Raw genomic sequence first — 13,337 nt, 5'->3', positions numbered from 1 at the left:
AGGCCAGCCCGAGCCTGAGTACGTGCCATGAAGCTCTCTTTGCTCACCCTCTTGGCGGCAAGGTAGGCCCGGTGGAAGGTTCCTCTTAAGCTAAATACGGCGTGAATCGTCCTTGGGAGGCCAAGGAATGGGGCAAAGGATGGACTGCCCAGGTTTTGCATCCCACCAGATGAGCAACAGCAAGCACTGTGTCCACAGCGCAACACGTCCCACTGCGTCCATGCGCTTGATTTGCCGCTCTGTGCATTTCTTCATTTGCGATGGCACTGCTCAAAGACCTGGTGGTGCGATTTCACGGAGGGGTGATACTCGTTCAGGTGCACGGGTGGGCCCAACGTGGCAGCTCCATAGGTGCCCGAGGTGAGCAGTAGAATTGGTCTGAGCAGAAGACTTTGGCAGGAACTTTCCTGTTGAACAGCAGCAATGAATTGCAGGTCCAGAGACTGGCTGGTGTGGTTTATGGACTTTGCATCGAATTTGTTACGTCTAATGACATTTTCATCTAATTTTTTACATCCAAAAAATATGCATCAACTGCATTTTTTTTTTTTTTGCTTTTTTTGGGGGAGGGGGGCAACCCCCCGTTTTTTAACCCTTTAAAACCCACCACAATAAAAATTAACTCTGTACCCCCAAAAAAACATGCTTTCGATGCATATTTTTTCGATGCGAATCCCTCAATGGAAATGCATTCGATGTAATGGTATTAGATGCAAAGTCCAGATACTGGCTGGTGTCACATGTGACTCACAGGGTTAAATAAGCACTACATTGGCCTGCCAAGGTTTCAGTGTTCCCAGCTTTTTGGGATATTGTCTAACAATGCATTTTATATACTTTGCGTCTGCTATCCCGTGCATTTAATAATGCAAACAAGCAGCATTTCTATACTTAAACGCGCAAACAATTAAAACAGGAGATTCCAGGGAAGTAAGCTGCAGTTTTTTTGTAGGCCATAACACTCCCGTTCGATGTTTCTGCCTCTTAGAGCATGTTTTTTTCTTCTATGGATGCCTGCGGTTTCAAACAGAGCACTGAGACATAATTCAAGCTCTAATTTTAGATTCCCCTTAAGAAGCCCCCATTCTTGTAACGCTTCACTATCACATCGCAGGCGACATGTGTTGTTCTGACAAGCAGGCCGGCGTACGGCTGGCAAAGCCCCCGTGCACCGGCAGCCTTCTCGGATATCTTGCGGCCTTCAAGCTGTCAAATTCCTCCCGCGTGCAAATAGCCCTGTCCTCTGCTCCCTGACGTCACGCGGCTGAGTGCATTTAGGACGCACAGCTAAGGCCCACCTCTCTATTTTGATTCTTCCGAAACAGGTTGAAAAACACACAGAGCGGTGCGAGCTCGTGTCTAATCATCCGGGTCCTTTGACAGGAGTGCGTCGCCCACGTTGCTGCTCTGAGATGTGTTTGGATGCTTGCGAGGTAAGCAAAGCCGGGTCCGGGCCGCAGGGCAATGGGCTGGGGAAGACTGGAACCGGATATGGACTTTGAAGGGCCATGGAGGTATTTGCAGAAACACTAGATTAAAATTAGCAAAGCATATTTTCGGTTTTGTATCCCTGACTAAGCTTGAAAAATGAGCACGCCCAGTCGGAAGGTTTCAACTTCGTCCATAGTGAACTCCCTGGCCAAGAGGTTCGACCCGCACGCGTTACAACACCAAGGGCCTACTACGACGACGGAGGAGCCGGCTTACAGCCTGGCAGCGCACAGAGGAGACAGCCCCTCGGAAAGTCCGAGCAACATGCACCGGAAGTTCGACTTTCTGAGCCAAAAAATCGACCAACTTTTGCTGGTTCAGGACAATGTCCTCCATAAACTGGACTGCGTGTCTCAAGATGTGGACGGCATTGCCAAGCATATGGTGACATCGAGGACGGAAAAGGAGGATTTAGGGCCTGATTGCAAGGTGGCGGGCAGGGAGGACATTTTGGAAACGAAAGAGCTCTGCCTGGAGATGAACAGGACGCTATCACACATGAACACATGCACAGAGCAGCACATCAAGCGCATGGAGACAGTGGAACATATTGTGCTGGGGATACAACAGTTCATAAGCTTCCTGGCAGAGAAGCTGAAAACATCTAAACTTGTCGAGCTGCTCCTGCATGGACCGGTAGCGCACAAGACCAGGCGGTCAGTGGAGGCAAGGGTTTCAAAGAAAGACAAAGCCAAAGGTTCTTGCAAGAGAGCTTTGCCAGGCAAAAAAGACACTCCTCCTTGTAAAAGAAAAATAAAGGTAAGCCTTGAATGAATGTGTGTGGGAGAAAGCATGAGTGATTCTGTTGACGCTGTGGGTGTTGATTTGATGCCTTAAAACACCTGATCAAAAGCGTATCTGGGATCAGAAACATTTGACTAAACAATGTAACATGAATGATGGGAGATTGGTCATCCTTATCAGATCAGCATCGCTATTATAGTCATTACAGTGATTATGAAAAATGAGAGCCTGTAGAGTAAGCAATTCGAGTTCACAGGACGACTACTTGATTAATCACTTGGAGAAGGAAAGAAAGACAGAGAATGGGGCTGCGATCAGTCTATGTACTGCACAAGGCCTGAGCAGGCCCCACACCCTAATGTACACAGTCCATGGGAATGGCAGGATTTTTGTCCAGACTATGGGGCCGAGGTAGTTGCTGGCCCCAACCGACTGAACAGAGTTCCGTCAGATGCACTTGCTCACCTTTTTTTAAGGTTGGACGAATGGTCAGACTTACTACACTGGGGTGAAGTGAGTTGGGTCAAAATACAAGGTAATAGGTTATCACAATAAGTAAAGACACTGTCCTGGCTGAGGTACTGTTTGTAGTTCAGGCGCTCTTAGAGCGGACATTTAAAGGGAAGGTGTGTTACACAGTGAAAAACCCAGGCCTTTAGATCAAGTTGTTAAAGAGTAATTATCCATTATGGTTTAACTCAGGCCTTTAGTTTAAGTTGTTAAATAGTCATTATCCATTATGGTTTAACTGAACCGCAAATCGAAGGGTGTTCAAGGGCTCACTGGAAGTCTTTCAGGAATATATGCCATCGCTGGGGTGTCCCATATGTTCAATGTAGGATTTCCAACACAAGCATAGGAATCAGGGTTGTAGCCAAGAGGTGGCTGACTGGGCTAGCTGGAGATGGTCCTGATGGTGTGCCAGATAGGAATGGGGGCAATGTCATGGTACACGGTATTGGTTCCCTACCATGGCACACCTTTGGAATGTCTGCCTCTCCCTGCACAGTTTCCTTTGATCACCAGTATCAGATTTTCAAGAGGGGAAAATCTCCAAGTAACTGAATGTGGCCAACGGAAAACACAGCGACTTCCCGGATGGTACTTTGTGGTCGGATCGGTTTGGCTGTAGTCAGATTTAGGTTTCAAATATTTGAGTTGTTACCTCAGGGCTGTGAGTTTCCAGTGGGCGCTGGCCCTTAGCTGCCAAATGTGCGTCTCTCAGTGACCAATATTGATGGATCCTTACATGGCAAAACAAATAATTTTAAGAAAAAGCATCTGAATGATCGCTGAGCTTGCCTGTGGAGTTCCATGTTCAGCAGCATCTGCACCTCTCAGCAAATGTATTGGCAACAGTGAGTAGGGTCACATGAATGGGATCCATTGTTTATCCCTTGGACAGATAAATGTCACCCATGGAAGGAAACGTCCCTTGAATTCTGATCACGTAAAGGTTATAAATGTGGATGGAGAGATCAGGCTTACCAGATGACATTTATGATAAGAGATGTTGAGTATATCCGATTAACCATTTAGCAGAAACTCTTTTGAGGTGTTTTAAAACCATCTGTGTGTTAGAGGCAGGTGTAAGGACAGTGGGTCCCATTTCAAATTTGGTGGTATTTCTGTGGTAAATCTGCCAAAATACTGCCAAATGGATTTACCATTTCCGTCACTTGGTCCTGCGGATTTACAGCTGGATTAAAAGTGGCGGTAGGCAGTGTAAATCCCCATTTTCTGGATTCCATATGACTCCATGGGGATTTCTGCGGAATTACCTACTGGAGGAATTCCACCAGCAGTAATTCTGCCGATTTTGCTGATTTTTTTTCAGTAAGGTGGCAGATTTACCTCCAGCTTTTTGCTGGAAGAAAATCCTCCACCTCACCTGTAGTATGGTGGTGCAGTAATGTGGCAGTAATAAAGTGGTAATGGAGTTACCACTGCTTTACCACAATTGTTTCTGCACCACCGTACTCGTAATGAAGCCCTTTGTTTTATTGCGATGGTGGCAAACTCTATGTTGTACAGAAATAAATAATGCATAGTACTGAATTTGGACCACTACTGTTCCACTTTCTGAGCAGTGCAAGTTAATGTAAAGAGAGCCAGCTGCGGCCCTGGCAAGGCTTTGGCAAAAGCACACAAAGTAAGAGGAACCTGCCAGAAGGAGCAGGCTTTTCTCCTTGGCATGAGTGATTGCTGTGATTAGTCTGTTGCAGAATGTAAATACGCAATCAGTGATTGGTCAGTAAGCCATTGGTGATTTGCACATCTGAGTGAGTCTGAGTGAGGTTGCTCATGTGTGAAAGCAGGGATCGAAATTCGGGGGAGCTGGGAGCTATTTAGCTCCTGCTTCTAGCCTATGAGAGCCTGGTTAGCATGAAACCAACAGCTACCAGGAGCTACTTTTATCTCCCCAGGCAATTGGCGCCTTACAAACATGCATTCATGACATTAATTTCGAGTATTTGAGAATGCTAATAAAAAAGCATTAGGACACGTCTAGAACACATTTAAACATAATGAATCCTGCATAATGGACAGAAAGTTAAAATGTGCCTCATGTGAAAGTTACATTCGTGGTGTGCTGGGTACTCGCTCCTGGTTTGTCAGCGGTAGCTCCTGCCTACTGGATGCTGCCTGAAACCCAGGAGCTGGTTTTAGCTCCTGCTCATCAAAACTTAATTTCGATTCCTGTGAAAGTGTTGCTGGTTGAAGCGAGTGGTGACAGGTTTAATCGGGGCACAGGGATTGGATTGAATGTGCGAGTGGGCACCTGCAAGGAGCATGGTGAATGATACCTTGCGCACCTGAGGGGCTAGTGTGTTGACATGCTGAATCGGGACAGATTCCTTGACTGGGCTGGGTTAAAAAGGGTTAAAATATTGTTTCCCCACCTTGCATGTTTGCACCCAGGTTTCTATGTAGTGTAGATATTCTTTACTTGGAATGTAGTGTAGCCCAGATACTGGGTTCATGACAAGCCTTCCTCAAAATGTTTTGGAAATGGAGGTTGGTGGGTTAAAGTTAAAATGTGGTAACAGTGTAGTGCCTGATCCCAGAACTTGCAGAAGTTTGGCTCTCACAACAGAACATGTAGGGCGAGGGTGGGTGCTATGAGGCAGGATGTATCCATTGAGAAATCTTGTGAGATGATGAAGGTTGTAATTGTAATTGGTTATTTATAACATGCTTAATACCCAGAGATTTCGAAGCGTGGACCCGGGGATCAAACCTGTGTTGCTCTGCGTCGTTTTGTTTCCAAGACGAGCGGGTTCTCCCTGAGCTATCCTCCGAGTCCCAAGACAGTTAATTCCATGCAAGGAGATATGTATTCAATATTGAGAAACCTCATTGTGCTTAGTCCCCGTCACTTTTTAGAAAATGAAGCACAATGATTCCAGAGGTAGCAACCAGTCTGCCCTAACCTCGACTCGATTGAAAGGACACTGTTGATATTGGTATTATTTGTCAATGTGATGAGGCCCATTTTGAAGTGTTACATAATCTTGGTGTACGCTAACTGTTAAAGTGAGCATTTGCTTATGATCCTTGTTGCCTAGTTTTTTGTCCCTTGACTGTCATATCCCCATTAATTAGAAGATTTTTTCAGATCGCCGCATGTGGAACTTATTTATGCTCATCTTGATCTCCTGCAATTCCTCCTTCACTTCTAAGTCCAGTCGACTCATTTTAAGGAGCCACTAACTTTTCTCTGTAGCGCTTTTATAGGGCTTCCTCTCTCCTTTGCTTTTTCTTTGTAAATTCTATAAATAACAACTGAAATCTTTGCTTAGCGTCTAGCCACCATTCCATCATGGTTACAAAAAACATTTCATTGCCTGCACTCGTTCATAAAAAAAAAAAAACGAAAATTGATTAACACAAAGCTGGTCCTCTAGCACACTTATGTTAATCTTCCACACCCCCTTTCCCCATGGCGTTATCTTGTTCATTTTGAGTTGCACTTCCAGTGTTCTGTGATCTGTGAAAATGACATCTGATAAATGCGCTGCAATGCCATCAAATTCCTTGCTTACAAACACATAGTCTATCCTGCTTTGCTCTCCTGATCCAGGCCTTGACCATGTATGACCTCTGTCATCATGATGCTTCTCCCGGGAAGGCATCTCTCAAGTTACAGTCTGTCAAGATTTTCTTCAACAAGTTCACATTTTTATCAAAATTAACATGAGAAGTTGTTTCTTTAGGTAGTCTCCCGCTAATAACTGAGGGCCTCTTAAAATTAGATAGGGAAGCAAGAGCTCCAACACAATACAACTCTCATTTTTATCACTGCATGCATATACATTGGTGAGAGTAAAGACAACACAATCATAATTACACTCAATTTGCAGTGCTCTACCCGCCTTGATTATGTTATGTTTAGTAATCTGAAAGTCACGGTTCATAAACAGGACAACAACCCCATTATTCTTATTTTCATTTGACCCTGACCACAATGAAGATCCCTTTCTCCACAAGGCCTCACACTTGTCATATTTATCCTGATAAGGCAGGTTACATTCCAAATAATGTCACATTTTAAACCCTCCAAATAGTTTATAACTATTTGGTTCCTAGAAGTACTGTTGATGCTACAAACATTCACAGTACAGACTCACAGTGCCATAAATGGCAGTATTAAAAGCTTCCAATTCATTGTTCTGTCTAGCAGGGGAACTTAACTCAAGAACCCTCCAGCTCTAAAACACTACATTCATCATCCTCTAAGGCTTGATGCCTATTAGAAGTTTCAACCGCCACACCTACTTTACTTCCCTTTTCAATTTCATTTCTCCTAATACCATGTCATCTTCTTCCTCTGAGTCAGAAAGGGACACACCTTTGCCCCTCCTCGCTTTCCCTCTCGTCTTCCACTTGTTAATCCCCACAGATTCTGGATCCACAAGCCTTTTCCTAGATAGCTTTCTTGATATGGATAAGTGTTCAGTACTTTTCTCTTTATCCTTAAACTTCTATTTCAATACCGGAGCTGCACTCAACCGTTGCTCCCTATAATTAAATGTATTCTCTTTACTTTGAATCAGGAGTGGTTGACTCACCTCCTGTACCACCTCAGACCCTTCCTTCACATCAACCTTTTCCTTGTTTTGCTACTGATCAGCCTGCACTCCCAATATGTCACTATCTGAAACTGACAACTGAGAACTTGCAGTTTCCTGCTTTTTGTCCTTTATTCCTTCTATATTCTTCACCGGCTCACACAGAACAATATTGGTCTCACCTAGTTCATTAATTATTCCCACTCCCACTACTTGCTTACCTTTATCCCCCCCTTCTTCGGCTTCCTTCTCTTTACGTGGGACCACACTACTTTCGCCCTCCTTCTTTCTCTTAAACAAGCTCTGTCTTGGCAAATATTTCTGCAACAAACTACTACTCGCTTCATCTAAATTCTCCCTCATCTTTTCCTCCATCCCCTTCCTCTTTGCTTGCCTCAACGTATTAGCAACGCTCTCTGGACAATCCCTGTACAGCTGACCTTCTTTATTGTATAGGTTGCAAATTTTTGCCTTGTGGCAATCCTTAGAAACATGACCTTCTTTCTTACAATTCATTCACACTACCTTGCTACACTCACCCTGCTTATTCCCTTCCTCACCACACTGCCTGCAAACTTTAGGCTGCCCAGAATAGAAGCAAAAACAAAGGGGTGATGGCTGGAAGGTTTAGAATGAATCTTAACCTCTGGCAATGCTCTGGGCAACCCTCCAGACCATCGTTCTTCCTTCGCCTGCCAAGCCATTACAGAAAGAGAAAGACCATATGCAAATCAGGCTTGGTCCCACCCCAAAAGGGGCAGTCCAGCCCAAACTGCTAGGTCACATCTCTTCTGCACGAGACCACAAGCATCCCCAAATATGTTTCAGCCTTGTTGGGCCTCATCAGTGAGGAGTAGCTTGGGTCTCTAGGCCCAGCAGCCACGGGACCCACGTCTGGGTATACCCGTCCTACTCAGGGTGACAAAGCAAAAACAAAGGGGTGATGGCTGGAAGGTTTAGAATGAATCTTAACCTCTGGCATTGCTCTGGGCAACCCTCCAGACCATCGTTCTTCCTTCGCCTTCCAAGCCATCACAGAAGGAGAAAGACCATATGCAAATCAGGCTTGGTCCCACCCCAAAAGGGGCAGTCCAGCCCAAACTGCTAGGTCACATCCCTTCTGCACGAGACCACAAGCATTCCCAAACATGTTTCAGCCTTGTTGGGCCTCATCAGTGAGGAGTAGCTTGGATCTCTAGGCCCAGCAGGCACGCGATCCACATCTGGGCATACCCGTCCCACTCGGGGTGACAAAGCAAAAACAAAGGGGTGATGGCTAGAAGGTTTAGAATTAATCTTATCCTCTGGCATTGCTCTGGGCAACCCTCCAGACCATCGTTCTTCGCCTGCCAAGCCATTACAGAAGGAGAAAGACCATATGCAAATCAGGCTTGGTCCCACCCCAAAAGGGGCAGTCCAGCCCAAACTGCTAGGTCACATCCCTTCTGCATGAGACCACAAGCACCCCAAACATGTTTCAGCCTTGTTGGGCTTCATCAGTGGCTGGACCCCTTTTGCAATGCTGCAGACGGGCTAATAAACGGTGGTGTGGAAGGTTGCCCAGAGCAACGCCAGTGGTACAGATTCATTCAAAACCTTCCACCCATCACTTTTGTGGTCACTGCCCAGAATAGAACACAAAGCCCCTGTTCAAACCCAAAACAAAAGTCGTGGCAAATGCTTTAAACCTGCAATTCCTTTGGGGTCTACATGGAGCTTAACATTGGCCTTCCAAGAGCAGATCTATATACCATTCAAGTTCCTTAACTTCTCCAAACTACCACCACTCTCACAATTCCTGATTAGCCATAAATGCAGGTCCTGCTCCTGAACTGTCTCATTATACATCTTCACAATAATCACTTTGTTGCTCAACTCTGAAAGAGATTGAACCTCAAGGAATTACAACTCTGAGCTCTACTTTTTTGCATTGAACCTATCCCAAAAATGGTTGATCTCTGTGGCACCTCTAAAAACTGACCTCTCATCCCTGTCATGAAGGCAGGGAGAATACAGAAAATGTCATCAACGAGATCTGCAGGGCCTTTTTCAACACCAGCCTGCAGAACTCATCCCTTGTGATCTCCAATTTATCTTACCTCTTCAGCATACTTCTTCTTTAACTGGAAGCGGACACAAAAGTGCTGGTTCCCTGCATACTTACTATTCGCCATGACTACCTTTTCGCAATGCCTTTTAAAGGCAGCTGACTATAAAAACAACCACCACTCAAAGATATACTTCTGCAACAAAACCCTACTTACCTTTAAAGTACCACAAAACTCTCTTTAACAATAACTATGGCCTAAGCTACAAGCACACTAGGCACCTGAAGCCTAGCCCACTTCAAGGCCTCCTCTTAATTAACCTTCACCAGAATATGCAAACACAAAACATAAAGCAAAACCTATCGAAACAGCTATTGTGACCCTTCAAACCGCTAAAAGGAAAAACTTCCTTACCCCGCACAAATGCAAATTAATTACAAACTAGCTGCCACCAATTTACTAAAATAAAATACACTCATACACAAAAAATGAAACCACCCTTGAAAAATACTATCAAAATATTTTCAACATATAAAAACCTAACCTAACAAAACCTAATTAGGCTCATAACCTTAACAGAAAAGAAAAGAAACAACTTCTTTCACTAACTTCCTATGTGCAAAAAAAAAAATCCTCTATAAAAAGGTGCCCTGGCCCTTAAGGGCCGAAACAACAAGAGACACGAAGATGGTGGGGCACCCAACAGTGCTTGAAAAAACTTTAAGAGACTAGAGGGAATATTTATCTGGACCTCTTTAAGACAACCCTCAAAACGTCAAAACCACTAAACATACCACACTAATGCTTAAAGGGTCCCTTGCTTCTCCAGTACCTTCTTCTAACTCAGTCCTGCATGTTGTTTAACTCATTAAATTACAACATACTTATTCCAAACAGTTTTTTTAATCAAAAATATCAATTTATTTACTCTCAGTAAAAACACCACTAAAGAATACATTCACAATTATCTCAACAAAAACAGCATCTTGCACTTATTATTTGCACATTTGCCACTATTTTTGGTATCATTGACCACAGACAACTTCTACAAAACATTCTATTTTCTAATACATATCTCTGTTATTAGATAGTTCATCAGTAGAAGACACATTTTTCAGTTTTTCATTTACTTTTTATATCTTCTCCTTTCTTCACTGGGTACTCTAACTTCCCCATAAAAACCGTGCTCTACTCATTCACACTTATGTCATTCATACATCCTTTCATTCTACAATCCACACTACCCAACATGTTTCTTTCCTTTATCAGTTCTCATAATTTCAGGAAATTCTTCAGGGGTTAATTTTTGTATAGCAACAGTCTGTTATGTAGTGACCATTCGGTCTTCTTGTATTCTTTATACTTCTTGGTCAAGGCTCATGTGTTCGGTTCACATCTGTTTCATTTCTGGGCCAGAATTCCACAAGAGGGTATCTGTGAGAAGCAAGTGTATGAAGAATGGATTCATACACAAAAAATGAAACCACCCTTGAAAAATAGTATCAAAATATGTTCAACATATAAAAACCTAACCTAAAAAAACCTAATTAGGCTCATAACCTTAACATAAAAGAAAAAAAACAACTTCTTTCACTAACTTCCTATGTGCAAAAAAAATATCCTCTATAAAAAGGTGCCCTGGCCCTTAAGGGCCGAAACAACAAGAGACACGAAGATGGTGGGGCACCCAACAGTGCATCACCATCTCCATTCTAAGCCACATGCTCTACTTACTTTAATTGGCCCTGTTGGCCTCACCAGCTCCGCCCCCTCAAACGGAGGAGGCCATCGCCCACCCCACGCTGGCGACAAGAGCACAGAAAAGACAGCCGCAAACACAGCCACTTGTGCCCCGATACCCACAAGGGAGCCGGGGCCTCAAACTGAACAAAAGGGAGGCATGAGGAGCCGTCAACAGCTCACAAGAGCCGTGACACGCCCCTGTGACTCCCTTCCTGACAAAAGAGGGACACGTTGCCCTGCAGGCGCATCCCTCTAACCATATATAAGCCCAGGGAGCTGGCTCCGAAAACCGCACCACGTGGCAGGCACCCATGCCCGACACCCACAAGGGAGCCAGGGCCTCAAACAAAGAAAAGCCCATGAACAAAGGGAGGCACAAAGAGCCGTCAACGGTTCACAAGAGCTGCAACATGCCCCGTGACACCCCTTCCTGACAAAAGAGGGACGCGCTGCCCTGCAGGCAGAGACAGCGCGTCCCTCTCACCAAATATAAGCCCAAAGAGCCGGCTCCAAAAGCTGCGCCTCCTCCCTTGGAACAGCGATGGATCCGAAGCCACGCTCCCTGCCTAAGATGGCGGGAAGCAGTGACAACAGAATGCCCTCCAGAAATGTGTGTGGTGAACGCTCACAACCTTCCTTTGTTAGATAACTCTTATGGTTAAAACACTACTAATTTGGAATTTAAAGAAGGGTGCAAACCCGCTGGAAAAGGTGCCTCCGTGGAACGGCACACAACGAAAACAGGGGGTAAGGACCAAGGCCGTTAAGCCAGCGGTGCGGGCTGCACTCCCAAACACCACTCGTGGTGTATAGATTCAATGTGGTTCAAAGCACAAAATAATTAACTTCTGTCAGTTTACTGCAAAAAATGATAGTTTAATACTTGATTTTCGTCATCAATTTAAGTAATTGTACATCTTAGAAAAAGAAGATATGCAGGGCGAGCTCAAACAATTGGCCAATGCATTTCGGAACACTGTTCCTCCGTCAGGGCCAGCTCATTCACAAACTAATCAGATTCGAGTGCTAAAAATTGAGCAAACGAATCTGTTGGATACCCCACAATATGTGAGCAACATTAATTAATTGAACATACAGTAATTATAAAGCAAATCCACAGGGATCATAACATAGCAAGAAAATAAAGTCATCAATGTATACATCATCATCATCATGATTTAGGAGTTTTTCAAGCATGCCGGGTGTGGATACATTATGCCCAAAGTGGCCATATGGATGCACATGTTCAATGACAATAACCACAATGAACAACACGATTTCAACACATACCAGGCGAAAGGTTACATGTAATAAAGAGTCCATACATGTCATGAACCATAAGATTACCAACGGATACCAATAGTAAAAAAGTAAAAATAATGTAAAAAATACATACGTGAAATCCCATTTTATGTGCGTGATGATAAACCGTGTAATTACAGCAAAGAAGGAAGAAAAGAAAAAGGTAGAAAAATGACCACCAAAATGCCATATATCGTTTTATCTAATAGGCATCAAGTAATGACATGACTATTTCAACACTGACCTTGTCAAAGATACCATGGACTTGAATTTCACACCAACACTTCCAAAGTAAACGTGCTTGACTGGCATTTCTATGCGTGTGCCGGCGTTTTACTTTGCGTGCAGACTCTTGCCTGGAAGAGACATGCAACGCGATTAGCAGTGTGTCAGAGTTATCATTTAACTAAAGACACACGGACGCCTACGAGCATAGTCGCTCATAAGAGAGCCATGCAGCGCGGCACCCAGCGTGTCATTATTTCATCTTATAACAAAGGCTCTAAAGTTGACATGTAGCGCGAGAAACGCCGTGTCAGAGTTCCATTCCATTAGAAGGGTTCAGATGCCTACGAGCACCATAACGCTCAATCTTGCTTCTTACCTGACAGTAGAAAGAAGGCGAGCCATGCGAAGACGCCACTAGGACGCGTTCGCGGTAGCCATAGTGCTAAATGTTGTGTTCGTGTCACGTTGCCAAGCAACACATGGAGCCGCAAGTACTGAGAAACGCCGGCGGCCATGTTGGAAAGGCTGCTGGTGTGTATCCCGAGTATTACATGTCTGATAAGGTGTACACTCTACGTGAGCTCGTAGTAATAATGGTTGAGTTCACATTGCAAAATAAAATAGGAGCGTAATTACATAACATTTCTACATGGATGAAAATAATGACAAAATAATAATATAGAATCATAAAAAAATCAAACTGGGAAAT

The 13,337-nt window shown here is 44.2% G+C and overlaps 1 protein-coding gene across 2 annotated transcripts in view; it reads left to right on the top strand.

Moving 5' to 3' along the window:
- Nucleotides 1–1,136: 1,136 nt before the first annotated feature.
- The window catches only part of MYLK4 (myosin light chain kinase family member 4), a 282,708-nt gene continuing 270,507 nt past the window's right edge, over nucleotides 1,137–13,337 (top strand). For both annotated transcript variants that reach the window (XM_069613527.1, XM_069613526.1), the window contains exon 1: nucleotides 1,137–2,250. In XM_069613527.1, coding sequence (XP_069469628.1) covers nucleotides 1,588–2,250 — 663 coding nt within the window. In that variant the 5' untranslated portion in view covers nucleotides 1,137–1,587. The remainder of the gene's footprint in view (nucleotides 2,251–13,337) is intronic.

This window comes from Ambystoma mexicanum, chromosome 5p (assembly GCF_040938575.1).
Source record: "Ambystoma mexicanum isolate Mex_15411 chromosome 5p, UKY_AmexF1_1, whole genome shotgun sequence".
NCBI lineage: Eukaryota > Metazoa > Chordata > Amphibia > Caudata > Ambystomatidae > Ambystoma > Ambystoma mexicanum.
This window is presented reverse-complemented; position numbering and strand designations above follow the sequence as displayed.